Genomic DNA, 22,277 nt, shown 5'->3' with positions numbered 1-22,277 from the left:
CATCTAGGGTGGGTTTATATTATGGGACTGGCACCAGTGGCTGTTTAGGCTAAGTGAGTGTGTGTGTGTGTGTGTGTGTGTGTGTGTGTGTGTGCCTATGTGACTTCAGACATACCAATTACATCTGCCGCCTTGTCGCATTGTCATCATTAATGACAAACCTCTAACGCCACTCGTAAGAGATTTTAAGTGCTGACAACATGCCTTGACACAAGTATGCACATGCATACAAGCGCTGTCCCACGCCCTCTTCCATGTTCCTTGCAGCCGTTAGGAGGGAAGATGGGAGCACGATAAGGTCTTTGTTGAGTTACCCTCAGGCTGGTGTCAGCTTGTTCACTCCCATCTGCATTTAAGGTTTAGTTGTTGTTCTTTGATATCCTCTCATATGAGTTATAGAATCAGAATAACAAGCAAAAATGACTTGATGAAATACAGTTCCATTTCAAATCTGTATTAAATTGTAAGAACAACCATAAAAGCCATGAAACTAAGGAAAGCGAGCCATTATTTGGCATTTATGCTTAATAAATAACATAAATGATAAACTTAAACAGTTAATTGACAGTCAAAATTTAAATCAATTAACTAATCAGTTCATCCAATAATCAAATCTGCATGAATCAAATGTTTTTGTGTTTGAAAGAGAAGCACAGAGACAGGGAGATCAGAGATGGTATCAGGACCCCAGTGTGTGTGTGGTCATCTGGAAAACTTGATCACTCTGTTCTGCCTGACTTCACCGGCGGATTTCCACCCAATCCAGACCACACACACACAACACTCCCCCCGCCTGCCTGCTGCCGCTGCCTCTGTCTCCAGAAAACAAAACAGAGAGGAGACAGTGTAGCAGGGATGGATGGAGAGATTGGCAGAGGCTGGGGCGGAGGGGGGGGGGGGTCCGTGAGTGTATGCACAATCAGACACGTTTTCATTTCTCCTCTTTTCCCGCCCTGTCCTAATTATTTCTATTCTGGGACACTGAGGCCCACCAAACATAGAGCTAGTGCTGATAGATCAGGCGTGTATAAATAAACCGAGGCAAGGCTGGCAGCATGTCAGCAGGGGCAGAGGCCAGATAGGCCGGACTAATTACCTCCATTATCAGGGAAAGGCCTCATTAGGAGCCTCTGGCTGGGTGTGTGACTGTGTGTGTGTGTGTGTGTGTGTGTGTGTGTGTGTGTGTGTGTGTGTGTGTGTTGTATTGTTGCAGTACATGACCAAATGTCTGCCCAAAGATGAAGGAAAACTGAAGGAGAAGCCTTCAAAATTGTGTTAAAAGTGGTTAAATCAAATCAAATCAAATCAAATGTATTTATATAGCCCAATATCACAAATTATACATTTGTCTCAGTGTGCTTTACAGACTGTACAGGATTACGACACCCTCTGTCCTTAGACCCTCGCATCGCACAAGGAAAAAAGAAACCCCATAATTAAAGGGGGAAAATGTAAGAAACCTCAGAGAGAGACTGAGGAGGGATCCCTCTCCCAGGACGGACAGACGTGCAATAGATGTTGTGTGTACAGGATAAACAACATAGTACAAATACAACATTTGACAGAAATGATGTTGTGTTGAAAAAGAGAAAGTTTGGATGAATCCAGGAAAATGTCAATAAGGCTTCCCGGTGTCCAGCAGGACCAGGGCAGCAGGCGCAGCCACGATTCATGATCCTGACGTAAACTTTATCAGTGGCAACCTGCCACATGAGAGATACAGACACGCCGGGGATGATGCCCCGGATGATGAGTTAGTAACATACATTTACATAAATGTATACAGATAGAGAGGGAGAAGAAGAGAGGAGGGAGAGAAGAGAGGAGAGGGAAGGAGAGAGCAGGGAGGTGTCCCCTGGCAGTCTAAGCCTATAGCAGCATAACTAGGGGCTGATCCAGGGCAAACCTGATCCAGCCCTAACTATAAGCTTTATCAAAAAGGAAAGTCTTTAGCCTACTCTTAAATGTGGAGAGGGTGTCTGCCTCCCGAACACAAACTGGAAGCTGGTTCCACTGGAGAGGAGCTTGATAGCTGAAGGCTCTGGCTCCCATTGTACTCTTAGAGACTCTAGGAACCACAAGTAACCCTGCAGTCTGGGAGCGCAATGCTCTAGTTGGTTTATAAGGTACTATGAGATCTTTAAGATATGCTGGAGTCTGACCATTAATTGCTTTGTAAGTCTAAATTCTATTCTGTATTTTACCGGGAGCCAGTGCAGAGCAGCTAATACAGGAGTAATATGATCCCGTTTCCTTGTTCTTGTCAATACACGTGCCGCTGCATTTTGGATCAACTGAAGAGTCTTAAGCGACTTTTTGGGACAACCTGATAACAATGAGTTGCAGTAATCCAGCCTTGAAGTAACAAATGCATGGACTAGTTTTTCTGCATCATTTTGAGACAGGACGTGTCTTATGTTTGTAATGTTACGTAGATGAAAGAAGGCAGTCCTTGAGATTTGTTTTATGTGGGAGTTAAAAGACAGATCCTGATCAAAGATGACGCCAAGATCCCTTACGGTGGTGCTGGAGGCCAAGTTAATGCCTAACCAGCTCAACAGTTAAGTGTCTGGTTTGGGTAAGGTAACGGTTAAAGTTAAATTAATTGGAGTATATTGAAATTAATTTCAGATTTGATTGAAGTGGGCTAACCTGTACATAAACTGTGATTTTTCCAACATTGTACTTGAAGTTAATTAAAGATATGATTCTTCCAAAGGTAACAAAATCCACCTGCCAGCACTTCTAAAGATTACTAATTAACACAATATATCTGATTTGTTTAATCCAAATAAATCAAGTATATGTTACATTGTACTCATTTTATATCATTAATACATTGAGTATAATATGTGGTATTAAATATAAATTAATCATGAGTAATTACAAAAGTACAAAAAACGTTTTTATTTAGACAAAGGTTTAACTTTTTCAGATTAGCTAGTTATAGCTATAGCTGCTCGATGATGGTGATGATTGGTTTCCTCAAGAGTATAGTAATATAGAAGTGTGCTTCATCTGTTTGAATGTGTTCTGTGTGTGTGTGTGTGTGTGTGTGTGTGTGTGTGTGTGTGTGTGTGTGTGTGTGTGTGTGTGTGTGTGTGTGTGTGTGTGTGTGTGTGTGTGGTTGAATCTCACTCCCCGCCCAGGTTCAGTGCCCTATAAGTACCAGGCATTGCAGCGGGTGCCAAATATAGACTTGACAAAGACTGCTCCTTCCGTAAATGTAAACCTAGTAATGATTAACATGGAAAAACTTTCCAACTTCAAAAACTTTTACTTTCAAATCATAAATAACAAACAGAAATTCAGATTGAATTGATCCAGAAATTTAATGTCAATTCAGGGATTTGTGTTTTGTGTACAAAAGGGCAGTGTTGATAAATTGGGATATGGCAGACTCACTAATAGCATTAACAATGTGAGCCGGCATGCTCATTACTCTTTACACCTGTGTGTGATACTGGAAATGACTTATATATACTTACAATAGAATAGATTATAATATGTTTACTTTCGATTCTTTAAATAGGCTACTCTACATTATGACACTAATACATCTGTACTTCTTCCTACTTGAAATTATAAATAAAAAAAGACTTTTACTTGTCATGAATTCTTCTCACATACAAGTAATACTAGTTTTAATTAAATACTGTGTGTATTTAACAAGCCAAGTATGTCCTCTGTGATTTTTAGAATTAGATTTATTTATACATAAAAGATTAACTTTTTAATAAATTGATGTTTGGCCACTAGGGGTCAGATTAACTACAGTCAAACAGCAAAGTTGAACACTATTAAAAGCTATATGATAGCAAACTGTTGCCTATTTACACATCCAGGAGACTTAACTAAGTTAATTTTGAACTAAGTTAGCAGGCAGGTTGTAAGTTATACATTCGACTTATTATTGTTGTTTTTTTGGACTGTAAAATATAAAAGATGCTAGAAGATGCTTCTGGTTTATCAGTAGGCCTAATGTATGCAAGGTACTAGCTAACATTACCCCTTCCTTATTTCACATAGGGCCTATTCATTTGACTCAGTGTTAGTCTGTAGATCTTTAATTTAATCCTAAATTGTATGTAGTATTAGTTTAAATCCATGCACTTTAGATCGTTTCAGGTTAGTAATTTGTTTGATTTAGATTATTTAGCTTGGTCAGCTTGGTTTTAATGTATGTTTTTGTGTTGTAGTGTAAAGGTAAGGTTGCATTTAAGTAACTGCAACTAACTATTTATCCTACTACCAACAGTGTTCAGGTTACACAGGGTGTAGTTTGTTACATAGGGTGTAGTTTGTTACATAGGGTGTAGTTTGTAGGCTAACTTTCCATTGTATGCTAATGTTAAAGAGGGAAACAGTATGAGCCTGTCATTACTGAGGTATTGGCGCCCCTTGGTGGTTGATGCATCGTGTTTAACTAACCCACTCCCACTTGTTTCTGCTGCTACCTATAATAACATGTTCCCATCCCATAATGCAAGTCCTTGAGTGTGACAGCCAACCTGATACTAGAGCAAGTAAAAACTAAAATAGATAAAACATAGTCCCAATTACCGCCAAATAATTGATAACGCTTATGTTTAGACTTGGTGTGTGCATGGTCGTATGAAAGGGGAGGAGAATATCACAAATATGCACGCGGAGGAGGAGTGACCGCGCGCGAGCAGGGACGAGGAACAGGTTATTAAGAAGATAGAGAAGCTGCTTGGCACCGTGTATGGGAATTTCTCCCCCACTTCATATTTGTTTTCACTGTCATTTCTGTAATTTGGACTGATAAGAAACCAGCTTCCAGAGAGGTGAGACTTCTGCAACATTTACAGGTTTTGTTTTTGTTAATATGTCAAGAATACCGTGTGTGTGCGCGCGTGTGTGTGTGTGTGTGTGTGTGTGTGCGTGTGGTCTATTAAGCCTGAAAGCAGGGCTATGTGTATAGGTTGTAGAAAGGTTATTGAGTTTCTTTTTAAAAAAAAACAAAGTACTCCTAATGATGGATTTGTGTTTTTTAAGGTTGATTTGTGTCTTAACCGGAAGTTCAACTTTCTCTCGCTATTTCTAATGGGGTATCAAAATAAAAGCACGGATTGGAGGATCCAGTGGAAAAATACATGGTCTGCTTTTGTTCAAACTTGTCACACCCACTTTTTCCATGCAGGTTTTCAAAACATGCTACATCGACAGCAAAAGAGCTAGCTGCCCATTTTTTTTTTTTGTTTCCATAATATCACATGCTTTTTATTGGACGACCTGGACTTCTGAGTATGGGATACTTAGTAAACCATTGTGGTTTGGTAACGAACCATCACTCCCCCCCCCTCCCTTTCAATCACTCCCGACCTAACCCTCCCTGTGTTTTCTCCGGTTTCCCATAGAGACCCAGGGAGTGGACCTGGAAGTACGACATTATTTTACTCCGTGCCCAGAAAAGATCCAACCAGCTCCTCGCCATGTCTGCTCCTCCTGGTAAGCAGTTTAACGCATGGACCAACTAGGAAGTGGGGAAAAAATAACGAGCTTGCTTTCAGATTTCTATCTTTTTGGTTTGACTTTTTAAGACAGAGAATGAGAAGAACTAATAGCTGTGTTGTAGAGTTGCTTTAACACTTCTTCATCTTCCATAATGTCAACTTCTGCTGTCATTGTTGAAGGGATTACGCGCTTTCCTCTTCACTGAGCATAATTGTGAAGAGAATCGACACCCAGGTTCCTTCAGCGTCCTTTCTTAGGAATGTTATCCTCCCCAAATTGGGGAAAATCTGAAAGGAATTCCCAGAATGCTTGCACGAAACACTCCTGATATTGTCCGTTGGTACAGCACACTCCTCCCTCTGGATGGAAAAGAGCAGTTTGGGAGGTGAAAGGTGCCGTTGTGTGGGCAGGTCAGTCTGTGCACAAAATTCGGTTTTGTTTCCTGTAAGTAGAGAAAGGAATGCGGATCGAGGTGGTGCAACAACAAGCCTCAAAGTTCACAGAACAGATGACTTGCATCCTCTTTTTGACTTCAGGTGTTTGATGGAAAACTTTTTTCTTTGACCTCTGAAACAGTTTAGCTGATTGTTGTCTGACCGGTCTGCCATGTCAACACACACACACGTCAACACACACACACAGATCCTGCTTAACACATGGTCAGATGTCACTGTGACTAGGGATGGGACGATGTAGGTGACGGGTGATACGGGTGATACGAGTGATATGAAAAAGGGGTCTTGCTCGCTTTTATGGTAGAGGAGTGAAAAATACATTCTGTAAGAAAGATCATACTCTCACAATGTTGCTATTTTCTTTTTATTTATGCAAAAAAAAAGTTTTAGAACCATTTTAAAGGTTTTAAGCCTATTTGGATAATTATCAGGAAGTCCCATGCCTGACTATGACACGTTTCACTAAAAGTACATTTAATAAGCTTTACTTTTAAGCGACAAACGAGCTGAAACAAACTCGTGTTTAAATGAAGACTATTGAATTACGAGACGATATGAAGCATCCAGGCTGCCGCTAAAAAGTAGTCCCTGCTGTAAACCCTTACTGATTTAGTCTAGTTTGCTGTGGTTAGATGAGCTGTTGCTGCTGTTGAATTCATGCCCAAATAAAGAGTTATCGGGGAATTGTTTAAAAAAACCTCCCTTTTTAAGAGACTTGATGACAATACAAGAGAAGTTACTATTCCTGAAGAGCGAGTCCAAGCGTAGTTATTGTCTGTTTATGTACTTCCTTGTGAGTGTTCCACTCTCTCCTGTGGCTTGGGTAATAAGTAGCTTATTGGCTCTGTGGTCCCAGCGGGGAAAAGCAGGATGATCCACAGTAATCACACTCACACTTACGAGCACAGAGCAGCTGCTATCAGCCAAACACACACACACACACACACACACACACACACACGCACACTTACGAGCACAGAGCAGCTGCTATCAGCCAAACGCACACGGATCATGACTTCCTCCTTCTATACCACTGTGGTGCAACGCTGACCTGAATGTTTGTCTCTGCACTCTACATTCCTCTATTTTAGGTGAGAACTTGAAGCATTCACTCGACTGTGTGTGTGTGTGTGTGTGTGTGTGTGCGGTCTCATTCAAATGAAAGCATCAGCCTGTACGAGATCATGTTTGAACTACTGTCAATGTCTTTCTTCCCCCAGGTTACCCAGGCCCTTACAACAACTCGTCATACCCCATGACTCAGCCCAGCGGCCACTCTGTTGCACCTTATCCAGTTCCACAAGGGGGGTACGGAGACCCTAGTCAAGCCCCTCCACCAGGCTTCAACATGGGCTACAATCAAGGCCAACCTCCTGTCATGTATCAGCCTGGCCCGATCGGCCATGGCCCGGCTCCAGTACCGGAGTACGGAGCCCCTCAGGGAGGGATCTCCCCGGCTATGGCAGCTGCTGCTCCTGTCGGGGTCCCACCGGGACTCGAATACCTCACACAGGTAGGATAGAGACTTTAAGATTTTTTCTGTTTGGGAGCATGCTGATAATGACTCTTTGATGTCATGTTTTTTATAAGAAGCTACACGTAAGAGCACCTGAGGGTGTACTGTGTAGCACCCTACAGTGTACGTTTTATTTGACATAAACGCATGTGTCATAGCCATATAGACAAAGATTCTCTGACTTCTTGACTCCAACCCGTCAGACGTGACGACGCAGCAGACTAGAGCTAGTTTGTTTCCACCTTTCCCCTTGTTTAGAGGAACACTACTGCACTGTTCTCTTTCTGAAAGTTGTTTATCCTGTGGTTTTAGATTGACCAGATCCTGATCCATCAAAAAGTGGAACTCCTAGAAGGTAATGCTTGTTGTTGGTCGTCTAGTCGTATCTACACTTGACACTTTGTACCGTAAGCCGCACATAACCATCAGCAGTTAGTGCACGGGCGAACTTTAAACCTCTCCCAGTATAAATCAGCATAATAAAATGACGCGTGTCCCTGGAATGCTCGACTTATCTACACTTTTCTTCGTCACCGTTTTCCTTTCTCCCGCCCAGCATTCATCGGGTTCGAGACCAACAACCAGTACGAGATAAAGAACAGTCTGGGTCAAAAGATCTACAAGGCCAAAGAGAAGAACGACTGCTGCACCAGGAACTGCTGCGGCTCACTGCGCAGCTTCGACATGAAGATCAAGGACACCACGGACCGGGAGGTCATCCGTCTCATACGGCCTTTCCGCTGCGTCTCCTGCTGGTTTCCCTGCTGCCTGCAAGAGGTCACTTTTTAATAACCCAATATTATATTGATTTACAACAACAAGACCAATATTGTACCCATTCAACAGTTCATTCAGTTCTCACTTAGTGTGCCAAGATAATGTTCCATTGTTAATGTTAATATTTAACCATATTGATCGTCTGAAGAGTTTCCAAAGAGGAAGTTGGTTCATAGTGTAGCTTTACCGGTTAGGGCATCATACCGGCAGGTTTTCACTCCATCCAAGCGTTAAAGCAGCTAATAGCACGAATGAAACTCATTTGGTTCATTAAGCTTCCAGATCTGCAGCCTCACAGCGGTGCCTGCTCTGTGCGGCTCATATTCATAGGCTTTTGTCTTTCCTCCCTTCGCCTTGCGTTACTGTTGAGTTACTGAGTGGCGCTTGGATGTCTTTGTTCACTAGTCTGCTCAGGCAGGGGTTTGTTAAGACTATGAATGGCCCTTTGTCTGTCCAAACTATCTCCTAGACTCCCCGCAATTCTCTGCCATCGCTCCACCTCATCGCTGAGAACGCTCTCTCTCTCTCTCTCTCTGTTTAATCAAATCGTTGGCGATCTGGCTACCGTGTGTTCCCATTGGCCCAAACCCAAGCTGCTACGCTCACATACTGCAGTTCTGTCTACTGGCCAGACAGGAGCCATGTGAGATGTGTTACCTTTTGTTGGACCTTTTTTTTTGTACCACAATGGAGCAGTCAGAGTTCCACTTATCAATCCTGCTGTCCCATGTGACGTGCGTGAGATGCTAACCCCGTGATGTTTTATTTATAGCTGTCGGTGTCGAGAGATGACGACAGATTCTAAGCTCTCTGGGATGGCTTTCTAATTTTGTGGCACGTTAGTATCTGTATTTAATCATGTGTGTGTGTGACCCACAGATGGAGGTCCAGGCACCGCCGGGTACCACCATAGGCTACGTCAAACAGGACTGGCACCCTTGCCTGCCCAGGTTTTCCATCCAGGGAGCTAACAAGGAGACCCTAATGAAACTGGAGGGGCCCTGCTTTGCCTGCAACTGCTGTGGCGATGTCAACTTTGAGGTGAGGTCAGAGGATCTTTGTGTTTAGAGGATACCACGCTCATATCTGTCCTTTTTAGATATGAAGCCACAGCCATACCTTTGAACAGAGCCAGCTGTTTGCCAGTCTTTATGCAAAGCGAAGCTAATCGCCTGCTGGCTGTAGCTTCATATATATCCAACAGACATGAGAATCTTCTCATTCCCAAAACTATTTCTTTTTAAATGAACAGTTGAAGTTTGGCTTCATATACGATCACAGTATACTTGTTCTTAATACTCTACAGCTGAAGAGCAAAGATGGTGACAAGCCCATTGGTCGCATCAGCAAGCAGTGGAGCGGCCTTTTGAAGGAAGTCTTCACAGACACGGACAACTTTGGCATCCAGTTCCCGCTGGACATGGACGTGAAGATGAAAGCTGTTCTCATGGGAGCCTGTTTCCTCATCGTAAGACCATATTCTTAGTTTTTCGGCTATGACTAGCACCAATTGCATTTTTCTGTTCTACTCGCTGCCTCTGTCTAATCGATGTAATGTTCTTCTTTGTTGTCACTTTGCAGGATTTCATGTTCTTCGAGAAGGTCGGGGAGGCCAATCAGCGCAGCAGTGTGTTTTCATAACAGGAAAAAGGAGGGGAAGTGCCAGTTATACACTCACTGTTCGTTTACTTTGTGTTTCCACTTTTTTTCTAAATCCTTCCGTCATCAGATTCCAGCCAAAATGTTGCCAAAGCGAGCATCATTTTATCCACCGAGACCAAAATGAGTTCATGAACTCTTGATTCCAGATGCCTGCCAAGGATTGCTTTTGAAATCTATCCAAACTTAGTGACTTATACCAGCTGCCACGTTGCCAATAATCTTTACCCTCCGTCGTTGTAGTATCTATTTGTGCGTGAACGTATCAAACTGAGATTTCATGTGCTCATATGCTACACTGGCTATTACATTTCATATATGTGCCTTGTGTTTGTTATTATTATTATGATTATTATTATTAGTGCAATACTGTTGTGGCTGTATTCATTGCGTTGTATTTCTAGTCATGCTAGTGCTAATCAGGTTAGCATGCAAACAAGCTAACATGGTAAGCATTATACCTGCTGAACATCTGCAGGTTAGCATTCAGCTCAAAGCACTGCTGTGCCTAAAGTCATATTATAAATGAACAAAAGCTTTGTATGACACCTGAACATCGGCAAACAGGCGGCCATTGTTTAGCATATATAGGGAAATGTTTGACAGTATTCACCAAAGTACTCTTTCTCTACCTCAAATCCCTCTTGGGCAACATAACCATAACAACACTCTCATGGGCTGAAGTGCCGTCATGCTCCCTCTGCGGTTTAGAGGTTGCTGTGGAGACGTGACTCCACTGACAAACCTCGCCCTCCAATGTCTCCAGATGTCACAGCCTTGAACATGTGCCAGTGCACTGATGGAGCAAGACTATAGGTTAGAAACAGGAATAATCTGAAAGAGATTGAGAAAGTGAGGTTAGTAACCGTTAACCTCACAGCGGCTGGAAAACCCTCGTCAGTGGCAGGTTCAAGGAAACACGTTTTCATCCTGTAGTTTTATAGAATGAGAACTGAATGTGAAATTCTAATGTTAAAGTCATGTTGGCTTATTTAATCAGTTTTAAAATGAATTAACTGGCAGGTTAATGTTTGCAAATGTAACCTTTTGCTGTTGAATGCAACACTTTGCTCTGCATTTAATAATCCTTCTCGTGTTCATTGTTCTGAGACAACATGGGTGTGCCTCCACTAGTGCTCTCATATTCAGACCACTGCTCTTACACTGTGTGACCTATATACACGCATGTTACCACCAGCCTCTGCAGTCTGACCTCTTATAGGGAAGGAAAACGTATCCAAAGGATGTATAGCACATGTAGTGTAGTTTGTTCATTGTGTCAGCGTAATTGGTTTTAATCAGTAATTTCTGCAGCAGATAACTTTTGTACCATTTTTCTTGTGAATCAAACTTTTTTTTTTTACGGAACAAAATCCCCTGTACTTCAGAAATAAATTAAAAACCCATTTAATCCATTTCCACAGTGTTTGTGTCTTATGTTCTTCTGCTCCAATGATTGTCCGGGAAGGTTTTTGGGAAGTCCCTCGGAAACTAAAGTCTAAATGTGAAACATCTGGTTTCACTTGAGGGAAAAAACAGATCTACGCTTTGGAAGGAAACCCCGGCTCTCATTCTCTCTAACGTCAGACCTGTCTGCTTTAGTTACTGCGTACCGTTCTAAATACAACATGCACTTTATTGCTTTAAATATCCATCTACCTTACTTCAGATGCACCAAAAGGAGCCTCCCCTGCCTGGTCACTTATTGAATATCATACTGCGCCACCCTTCTGGGAAAACGCGGGAAATACAAGGACAGTATTTATGGGAACATGTCTGCACTTGTCCCTCAATGCCTTCTGGGAAATAACTCAAACTGCAACAGACATGTATCAAACATGGAAATGACCATCAGAATACTGCATATCCAAGGTCATTATCACACAGCAGCTCAGTATTAATACCACATTCATTTTATTCAATAAAACAATTTCTAATACAATATATACAAAGTCATTAAGCTACAAAAACATTTTTTTAAAAGCACAACATGTGCTAGTGGACAGCGTCTCATTTAAATGACAAACAGTGACACACAGTTGCTAAATTCCTCTTTTCAAATATTTAAATCTTCACTTTCCTACGAACTGGAACTCTTCAGCAACACGGTGCTTAATGAACGCCGTGTTGGGCGGCGTCGAGTGCCAGAATTGTTGCTGAAAAAGGTAAACCATTGATGCAATAATAAAATAAATCACTTCAGACACGTCTTTCTGTGGTAACAGGAGGTCGCTCCCTCTCGCCCGGCCTGTCGTCTCGTGACCATCGGATCAGGTAGCGGCTGGCCAGCTGCAGGTTCCACTGGTATCTGGAGAGGACCTTCAGACAGTTCTCTCTGGAGCAGAGGCTCAGCGAGTACAGCTGCTCCAACTATAAAAACACACAAATCACACAAAGAACAAGAACAAGGATCAGATGCGGAAATCAAAAATGCACATTTCTAGATGCAGAAATCCATGAAAACCTTGAGCGTTGACGGAGAACAAGACAAAACCAGCTGCTTGTTTGCTTTCCGAGGGTTAGTGCCTCCGCCTACGCCTCAAAGCTTCCATCAGCATTCAAATGCAAAACACCTGCTCTGAACAATCATTGTTGATCGTCACTTTGTGGATTTTTTGACACTTGATCTCTGCTTGGTTAAGAACTTAGAATATGACCGTCATGCTAAATACTGTGGCTTTAACTTCATGCACAAAAGATTAAAACAAAGCACAGACAGGATTAACCTGTAATTTGCCTTTGGGCAACACCCACCCCTACGTACGACCCCCACCTACCCGTCATGTATAGCCTTCTGTGCTCACTGCTTTAAGTACAGTGAGCACAGCAGGCTCTACAGGGCAGCAGCTGCATCATACGCCCAGCCACCTGCATCATACGCCCAGCCAGCTGCATCATACGCCCAGCCACCTGCGCTGCATCATACGCCCAGCCACCTGCATCATACGCCCAGCCACCTGCATCATACGCCCAGCCACCTGCTTCACATCATCTCTACCTGGCTCCAGGTATTCCGTGCGGTCTTAAAACTAGATGTTAACACAGGCCCCCTCTCTCCTACTCGGCTACTAAAGTACCACATTTGTTGACACTTAAATTTAGTGATAAACTCACAAATAAAATCTGCAAAAATCTAATTACCAAATCCAAGTGACATGCAGTGAAGGTATGATAACCCTAACTTGAATCAGTTGCTTCTAAGTGATCCTTAGCTACAAACTAAATGTATACAGGTAGATAAGGTGTTCACCCCCCCCCATCATTTTATTGTCTAACCTTGAGTTGTTGTTCAGCTCGCTCTGGGTTCCAGTCATTACGTTGAAGTGCATTGCGAACCTCTTCAATGGTCACTCCATGAACTGCCTCCATCACCTGAGAAGACAAAATGCTTTTCATTTAATCCGTTGAACAAGTTATTATACAGAAGAAGCAAAAGCGTAATAAAGCAGTGTCTGACCTGTGTGGTGAGACCGTCTTTTGGATCTCTGACTCGATCTCTCTCTCGGCCGTCTGTGTAATCCTCCAGCTGCGGGGTTGAGCGTGCCATGTGGCTCATTTTAGCCAGGTTGGAGCCTCCGATGCCCTGCTGAGGTGGGTGTTGGGAATTGGGTTGAGGTTGAAGCTGTGTCTGCGATGGAGGGACAAGGCCCACCTGTGGAGGCCATGGGTTGCCCGGGACAGGGTTGACTATAGGCCTCCTCTGTGGTTTCATGTTGAAGCGTTTCAGGTTGGGGGGCGGAGGCCTCGGAGGCGGGGCCATACTGGCCTCGCTGAACCGCCGTGGGTCCTGCTGCACAGGGGGCATGAGTCTGCCATGCTGATCCACTCTGATTGCCCCAACAGTGTTAGCGCGGGGCCGTCCACCCACAACTGACTCCAGGCTCTGAGACATACCTGAAGACACGGGAAGAGGCCTTTTTAATGCACAATACAATATTCATTATAAAGAGGTAACAAGTCTTCCTAGTTCAGAGTGTACATGGGCTCTGCTAGGAGCTGAATAAAGCCACTAGAGGGCAGACTGGATTTGGTAGAGAGTTGTTGATTTGTACTAATATTTTTGAATAGGATTCATGATTCATGATTCATTTGGAGTAAAAAGAGTGGCACTATTTTTTTGACTTTGGATGCTTTAATACAATCCAAAATACAATATGCATGATGCATTACATGACTTATGAGAAAGACAAAGTCAACAGTGGACTTTAGGAAGACTGGCTTTGTGGAAGCTAATAAGTATGTAAATAAACATTTAGTGGTGAGGGTTTAAAGATATGCATAGTTCAATGTTATCATATTCAAAATCCCACATAGTATCTAGTTATATCAAGATTTTAACATTATCCTGATATAAAGCACGTCTCGCAGCTTTACTCTTTATTTTTATTTCCTACCTGCCAAGCTCTGCAAATTTGACGCCTCCTTTTCTCTGGCAGGGCCAGTCCTCCAGCTGCCAGTGCTGCACAGGTCAGAACAGTACACACATTAGTCAGCAGGTGAAAGTTCAGCGCTGCATTGTTATTAGCATTCTGCAATGAAACACTCCGACTCAGTTTTGTTTTGTTGTCCTTCAGATTTAGCATTTTGCGCCAACATTGAAACAATCATAGCAGCAGGCGTTGTTATAGAAGAAGAACATGTACCACACAGCCCGAGTACAATCGAGAGGAATGAATAACTGGTGCAACTGACTTGTCCAGGTTATCAGGTGTCCCCCTGCAGAGCGTAGGTTTGATGTCTCCGTGCGCCACGTGTTGCAGGCTGCCTCTCAGCGGGTTTGAGATGTAGGCGGTGGAAGAAGCAGGGTTGGGCCCGGAGTTGCAGACAGGGGCAGCGGTAGGGAGTGGCGGCACAATGAGGCTCGCAGGAAACCAGCCGACTCTCAGCGTCCTGTGGTTCTGGCCCTTCCACTCACACAGCTCCAGACTGCACAGAGAAAATCGATTGATTAGAAACCAGAAAGATACCGTTCATAACCATAACCATGACCAAGTGACGCTGTAGCAGCAAAACCCATCAATGTATTCAATCGGTTTGATGAACTAAACTTTTCACTTGTAAAAGAGGACACGTGTTATTTCTTCTTTTGAAAGTAACAGTCTCGCTTCGACTTACAGAAACACTTTGGTTACTGACAGGCTGCAGGTAAGTAGTTAGTAATGTTACCTTTATTTCTGTCTGTAAAGAGCAGATAAAAAGGTAAACAAGTTAAAGTCTAAATAACTCCTGAATCAGCTACATTCTGCTGAAGAAGACGGTTAGCTCTGAAAAGCTAGTAAGTGGACCTTTAAGCTTAAATTACGTCAACTTCATACTGAAGAATGAACTTCTTGCTGAAAAAAACTGCAATATATTGTGTTGTTTTATAAAATGCTAAATATAAATGGTTGGGATTGAAATCACGGGATGAGTCTGTACCGCACCGCGTGTGTATTTGACTTTTTGACGAGCATTTACAACAGCAGAACTGGTATATGACGTATTCTTAAACTGGTTTATTTTGTACATTTTACTGCCACTTTAAGACTCTAATTTCATTAAGGGGTTTCAATGCATGACGTTTTAATAGCCTGTAGAGGCTAAATCACACTGAAGAATCTGCTTTCTGTTGATTTAGGAGTATTCTTTGTTGCTCGAGGTTTTCCGTAAATGCGTCTCGATGAACATAAACTAACTCACACAGGGACACAACAAATATCCTCTTAACCAGTGGATCTATTTTGTAAAGAACACACTAAAGACACTTTAATAGCTGCTAGACTTGTTCAAACAAACAAAGCAGAGTGCGGTCGAGGACTCAATGAGATACGGCTGGAATGTACTTTTGAGAGGCTGATGTAAACCCCTGTTTTATCTTAACAAAGGCCCTTTGTGTTGGTCAAAGTTATTCCCTTTACTCTTTTAGTCCCACCCTCCTTCCTCTCACCCACCCATGGTCTATGACGGTCACAAGGTCGTTGGCCACAAGTGCAAGTTTTCTGGGTTCAGCAAAGTCTCTTGTTGCTTGCACCTCCATTGGTTTAGCCTGCAGAAAGGCAGACAGAAGAAGTGAGGAAAACAATACGAAGATTTACTGCAACAATTTCAGTTTCTTCTGATAACGTTTGATCAATAGTCCCTCCTCTGATTACATCACCAAGGACATTAAAAGCTTCACATTAAGTCGCTGACCTCTGCCACCATTGCGGTGAGCTTTGCGAAGTTAGGTCTGTCTGCGGGATTGCAGGCCCAGCATTTCCTCATGACGACGTACAGTTCTTGCGGGCAATCCGGCGGTTTCTCCAGGCGCTCGCCCTCCTGCTCCACACGCCACAAAATCTAGATCGAAGAGAGTGAACGTCAGAGACACTTGACTCTCTGAGTCACGGAGCATATCACAAAAGCAAACGGCATCAGGGCGGGGACACACATTCCACATGAGGACAAATACACTGACTGGCATGGAGACAAACACTTAAGGCATAGCATGAACGTTCACGTGTTGCCGACAAGCGTGTACCTGTCTGCCTGTCAGACCGAACCAGGGCTCCTCGCAGAAGGTGAACATCTCCCACAGGGTGACGCCAAACATCCACACGTCTGAGGAATGGGAGAAGGAGCCAACACGAAGACTCTCTGGAGCACACCTGGAGGAAAGACAGGTAGATGGACCACAAGGGAAGATTTAATTAGTAAAAACAATGATATCCTCCTCCACCCCATTTTCCCAAAAGTTCTTACCATGCAAATGGTATCCTTCTGTGTGCTTTCATCACATAGTGGTCCGTCTCTTGGCTCAGGCCTCTCATCAAGCCAAAGTCCCCGATCTTCACAATCTCCCTGGATGCCAGCAGTACGTTTCTCGCAGCCAAGTCCCTGTGGATGAATCTCCTGGTCTCGAGGTAGTCCATACCCGTCGCAATCTGAGTTGCAAAGAGCCAGAGGCGGACCAGAGGGTACTCAAACTGACGTGAGCGCAGGGTGTCGTATAGTGAGCCCAAGGGAGCCAGCTCTGTTACCTAGAAGAAGGAAAAAAAGGTCATTGTGTATTCCAGTCCCTGAAAAACATCAGACCAATATATTATATCCATGTTAAAACATCTTACCATCTTAAGGGGCTGTGTGAGCACCACACCATAAAGACGGATGATGTTGGGGTGGTCCAGTGATTGCATGGTGGTCACCTCCTGGAGGAAGTCTGTCAGTGTGTCCGTCTGCCTGGACATGCTGTTCCTTAGTGACTTTACTGCTACAGGCAACTGAGAGGAGTGAAAAGAGAGCAACACAGTCTCAATGCCAATCCTGACTCTCAATCCCCAGCTACTGGTTGTTCGCAAAAACGTCTTACAGCAAGTGCCGACAGGTCATTCTTCACTATCCCTTCCCTGAAGTACGAGTGCAGTGCCCAGGAGGTGAACCGACACTCTCCAGGTACCAGTCCAAACTACGTTTTAATCTTTGGGCTTAGGGAAAGGTTAACAAGTAGGCTCCTATCCAACTTTCTCATCCAATTTGTGAAGAGTCTGACTTGAGTTTAAGGACATTTGACTCGATTCCACACCATTCACTCTCCTTTTAGCTCCGTTTTGGTCTAAAAACAATAGACTGTACCATCTCTTTTATAGTACGTGCCGATTGTTTTGGGGGAATTCACACGGTTTAACTATCTGTACAGGATATTACAGCATCGATCAGGAAAACTGGCCAAAAAAGAAAGTCTGTTTCTTACCACTCTCCCATTAGGCGCGTGCCACTCTCCCCTCTTCACCACCCCAAAAGACCCGGAGCCCAGCTTCTCTCCCAGAATCAGCTCGCTGTCCTGGATCAGACTAGGAAGAGCCCGGCTAACCTCCTGAGCCGGGCCACTCCATTGCTCCCCTCCATCCGGACCTCGACCGCTGACCACCTATATGCATCAATACATGAGAAGGAAAAACATATTACAGACTCCATGTCTGGTCGTTTTTACACAATAGATGTGAACTCTACCGCAAAGTTGTGTCAGACCTTGGGCATCCCTGGCCGTGCTCGTGCTCGTGCATTTGTCTTGTAGCGTTTCAGAGCTTCCCATAATCTTCTTTGGGCTGGTAGAAAAAGACAAAACACTCTATGGTAAACAGAAAACAATGCTCTTGCACCAGAAGACATTTAAACCCTTTTTTGTCTTGTGATGAACCAAACTGAGCCAAAGGGGACATCCTCCCTGTCTGAGAAGATTGAGATGATTTGTACCTGGTGTAGATAATCAAAAGGAGACAATCTGGCTCACCAGGTTTGCTGACTCCTATCTGCTCCAGGTCGGACTCCTTCACGTAGTTGAAGTGCTCGATGCGGGTGATATTGAGGCCATCTCTGACGCGCAGGTAGAACTTCTCCAACTGGACCTCGGCCAGGAGATGGTACAGCCACTGAGTGTCCTGGTCCATCAGCATCACCCGGCCGACCAGCCTTTTACGGTCAAAGGTTATACAAGAGTTAGAAGACCTGCTTTGTTTTACTAGTACATCTAAATTCCTTACATTAAATCTCCTCAAATCTTTCGTTTGTAACAGAAATTAAGCACTCAAATCAGATTTTACAATCTGGGGCCCGAAGACACAATAAACCAGTGCTGTATCTGAGTCTTCCTCATCTCATTGTAGAGCCTGTTTAAAAAGGTAAACCCACTCAAACCTAACAAAACCTAACAAAAAAAAGCCCTCGTGTGGCATGGTGGAGAAAGATTGTGTAGCTTTCAGCTGTGTGACAACTTTTTAACAAGTTTGTTGGTGTCCTATGAGAGGGAATCTCATACTGGCGACCAATTTACTCTCTACGACATCTTTCTAGAATCAAGAGATCATGAAAGTCGTGTCATTTGCATAGGTTTGCACTTTCAAACAGGCAGTTCACTACCCAAATAAGAGTCTAATCAGATAAAAGGAAATGGTCAAAGAAGAAGCATAGAAGTGAAGGAACAGAAATAGGAACAGGTGGATCAGGAGAAACAACAATAGACATAAAAGATTGTCTATTCCTCCGAAGCATGAACAAGTAGGTGCAGTATCACTGGGTCGTGACTCATTTTGAACCACAGAGGCAGCGACACTGCAGGGAACAGAGAGATGGAAACATTCGCATGTCTGTCGTTTGGGGGCACTCATTGGACAGGATCCTGTACACACACAGCATTTATGTACCTGCTGAAGTTGTGCTGTGTGTTGACAGCAGCGTGGCAGCTCCTGTAAGGCTGATTGGAGCGTCATTTTCACTTTAAACTCTATTCTAATTTGCATTTCTTTAATATCTTTAATTTTGAGGATTAAGCAATTCCAGTGTTGAGTCACAGGTTCAATAACAAGGATGCATTTGCAAAACTTCCTTATTGCTAAAGTTAAAATACAGTGTTGGTTCTTGTGTTGTCTATTGCTCTTGATGTTACTAGAGGGTTGTAGAACCATAAATCCTGTGCTTATCAGCCCAGCAGGAATGAGTCAGGGAAGGCCTTCAACATTCCCCTGTCAGCCACCCTGGGAAAAAACATATACGCTAAACAACTAGCAGAGCCGCATTGTTACCAATCAGTCGGTGCATTCTCACAGCCAACTGATGCTTCAAAAAAATCAGGCATGTGCAGGAGGGTACTAGTCCAGGCTTGCATTTATTTCTAGGGACAACTCCCAATTAATTTGCACCCAACTTGAGTGAGCATGAGGCATTTGGTCACATTCTAACTCAGAAGGAAAAGATGCACGCAGGTAAACACGGAGACCTCTGTGATCATTCTCTCTATGTACAGAGTGATCAATCTTTAACCTGCATGGCAGCTACTGAAAAAGCCTCTCAGCCTAAATGTGTGACCAAGTGTCAAGCTATTTAGTTATAGCTTCATGTGGCTGAACAGTCAGTGGGTGAACTTGCCTGACTTTTTAATCTTACACAACATTATCTACAACTTCAAATGGCCAACAGTATTGTTTATCCAGTAGGACTGCACTTCTGTTGCAGAGCATTTGTTTGCACTGGCGATGGCTGCTTCCTTTCAAGAACATATAGAAATCAACCCACAGTGACACACTTGACCCCCACAGTCATCCATCAAGGAGGAAGGTCACAGCTCTAATATTACACTAATATTCTGATGAACCAAAATAGCCATACTATAATGTAAAATACTGCTTTCAAACTCGTACTTAAGTTAAAAATACCTACATACTTAACTATTATCAGCTAAATTAAGTACTCTTTATTTAGCAGAATAGTCCCTCTCAGTGTTATTATTGGATTATTATATCAGTGATGGATTGCTGTTTTCATGTTGTAGCTGCTGGAGGTGATTTATGATGGTAGTTTCATCCATAATGCACCATATTTTATTAACTGATCACATGTTTTGCCGCCTTTTTAAAATCTGGAAGTTAATTATCACTGCAGCTGTCAAATGCATTTAGGGAGTACAATATTCGTACCTTAAGTACCTTAAAGTTGTAACTAAGTACAATAGCCTACTTGAATACACTTTGGATACCTGTCATTAATGTTCATTCTGAATTATTCTGTTATTCTTAAGACAAACACACTTTAGGACCGTTTTAAATCAAGGTTTTTAAGTAGACATTTGTGCATTTCTCTACTAAGAACGTTTTGAAACCTGATACGTTCATGAACATCTTCCAACATTAAAGCTTTTCCCCAGACTGCAGCGTCCCGATACATCCTGTCACAGACATCATCACTTCTGATACTTACAGTTAATCAAAATCCCTCAGTTCTCCGGTAACTATTTCTTAATCACACACGCCACGAGACAACTGATCCATGTCGACATCGAAACCTCCAGCGACGTCGACGGAGGGCTTTTCCACAAATCACAACTCTTCTCTGAATCCTGAAACCCTCTCCAAATAATTAATCATCTGATAGTTTCGGACAGATTATCTCAAAAGATGTAGCCTATATTTCTTTATCTAACACGTTTCTGTGAGTCTATGCAAGGGGTTTTCTGATCTACCTGTGTGTTTTCAGCTCTTTTCCCCGCCTCTGTTTCTTTACTGACCACACCTCTTCCTGACTTTTCTCACCTGAGCTTTCAACAACTCAGCACAATCCTCCAGACAATATGAAATTACGTGCACAGGTAATCACGTTAATATATGACAGTAAAGCACGTCACCAATTAGCCAAACCATGTGGCAATGCAGTTTAACCTGACAGTGAAAAATACAAACACATTGTAGGCCTATGCATATTTTCTCATTTTAAACATAGTCATAGAATCAAGTGGATTATAGTTAATAAACACAGTTTAATATAAACTAGTATAATAAACTAGTTTATCTAGACCAAATGTAACTCATTGCTAGTTTATTGTCTACACCAAATGTACCTAGCTAAAACTAAATGCTAATTTATTGGGTAGGCTACACTAAATATAACTAGTTGCTAGTTTATTGGGTGGTAGCCTACAGCAAGTATACCTAGCTAAAGCTAAATGCTAGTTTATTGGGTAGTAGCCTACAGCAAGTATACCTAGCTAAAGCTAAATGCTAGTTTATTGGGTAGTAGCCTACAGCAAGTATGCCTAGCTAAAAGTAAATGCTAGTTTATTGGGTAGTAGTCTACAGCAAGTATACCTAGCTAAAGCTAAATGCTAGTTTATTGGGTAGTAGCCTACAGCAAGTATACCTAGCTAAAGCTAAATGCTAGTTTATTGGGTAGTAGCCTACAGCAAGTATGCCTAGCTAAAAGTAAATGCTAGTTTATTGGGTAGTAGTCTACAGCAAGTATACCTAGCTAAAACTAAATGCTAATTTATTGGGTAGGCTATGCCAAATGTAACTTATTGCTAGTTTACTGGGTAGGCTACACCAAATAGAATTGGATAGAATGCATTTATTGTCATTGCACACATTACGAAATGTAGCTAAACATCTAGCTAAAAGTATTTTAGTGTAGACTACCTAATAATGGGTCAGCTCTAGTTTTAATGTTACTGAATACAACAACCTTGCAATAAACACTCCCTCCATAAAGTGTATAATGTCTTTGTTTAGAACTAGTGTTATTTCAAACATTATGATCATTGTGGAGGCTTTATTGTGTTGTTAAATTAAAATGTGTTTGACCCTATTCAAATAAATGAGAGTAGACTAAAAGCTCCTCAGCAAAATTAAATGAAATTCAACATTACCACAAACGTCAGCCTGTAAAATGACCATAAAGTTGAATCAACTGTAAACAAACAAAAACTGAACATTAGACCTATAACCTCCATAACAGTAGGATTTATTGTAGTGTTGCTGTATTAGGTTGCATTAGTTGCAAGCCAGGAGTATAATGAAATAGGAATTTGAAAGTTAAAAAGGTTAATTATCCTCTGACTACAGACTCATTTGTTATGATGTGTGGTGTTGTTTGCCCTAAGGGATCTTGGC

The 22,277-nt window shown here is 42.6% G+C and overlaps 2 protein-coding genes across 5 annotated transcripts; one reads left to right on the top strand and one right to left on the bottom strand.

Moving 5' to 3' along the window:
- Nucleotides 1-4,650: 4,650 nt before the first annotated feature.
- On the top strand, nt 4,651-11,302 carry LOC115023707 (phospholipid scramblase 1-like). 4 transcript variants are annotated; one of them, XM_029454917.1, is made up of 8 exons: nt 4,651-4,808; nt 5,382-5,472; nt 7,154-7,446; nt 7,762-7,804; nt 8,006-8,226; nt 9,106-9,267; nt 9,533-9,694; nt 9,808-11,302. In XM_029454917.1, the coding sequence occupies exons 2-8, from the start codon at nt 5,457-5,459 to the stop codon at nt 9,865-9,867; spliced, it is 957 nt and encodes a 318-aa protein (XP_029310777.1). In that variant the 5' UTR covers nt 4,651-4,808; nt 5,382-5,456; the 3' UTR covers nt 9,868-11,302. The 4 variants fall into 4 exon arrangements, with proteins under 4 accessions (XP_029310777.1, XP_029310778.1, XP_029310780.1 ...); XM_029454918.1 differs by lacking the exon at nt 4,651-4,808 and adding an exon at nt 5,229-5,268; XM_029454920.1 differs by lacking the exons at nt 4,651-4,808; nt 5,382-5,472 and adding an exon at nt 5,517-5,888.
- Nucleotides 11,303-11,776: 474 nt separating this feature from the next.
- Nucleotides 11,777-20,951, bottom strand: tnk1 (tyrosine kinase, non-receptor, 1). Its single transcript, XM_029454916.1, has 14 exons — nt 20,593-20,951; nt 18,134-18,312; nt 17,872-17,948; nt 17,594-17,770; nt 16,971-17,123; nt 16,606-16,883; nt 16,385-16,511; nt 16,057-16,203; nt 15,816-15,910; nt 14,578-14,811; nt 14,280-14,344; nt 13,343-13,779; nt 13,162-13,257; nt 11,777-12,255 (listed from the first exon to the last, which is right to left on the bottom strand). The coding sequence occupies exons 2-14, from the start codon at nt 18,294-18,296 to the stop codon at nt 12,085-12,087; spliced, it is 2,220 nt and encodes a 739-aa protein (XP_029310776.1). The 5' UTR covers nt 18,297-18,312; nt 20,593-20,951; the 3' UTR covers nt 11,777-12,084.
- Nucleotides 20,952-22,277: the final 1,326 nt, after the last annotated feature.

Source organism: Cottoperca gobio, chromosome 18 (genome assembly GCF_900634415.1).
Source record: "Cottoperca gobio chromosome 18, fCotGob3.1, whole genome shotgun sequence".
Taxonomy (NCBI): domain Eukaryota; kingdom Metazoa; phylum Chordata; class Actinopteri; order Perciformes; family Bovichtidae; genus Cottoperca; species Cottoperca gobio.
Note: the sequence above shows the minus strand (reverse complement) of the source record. Positions and strands in the feature narration are given on the sequence as shown.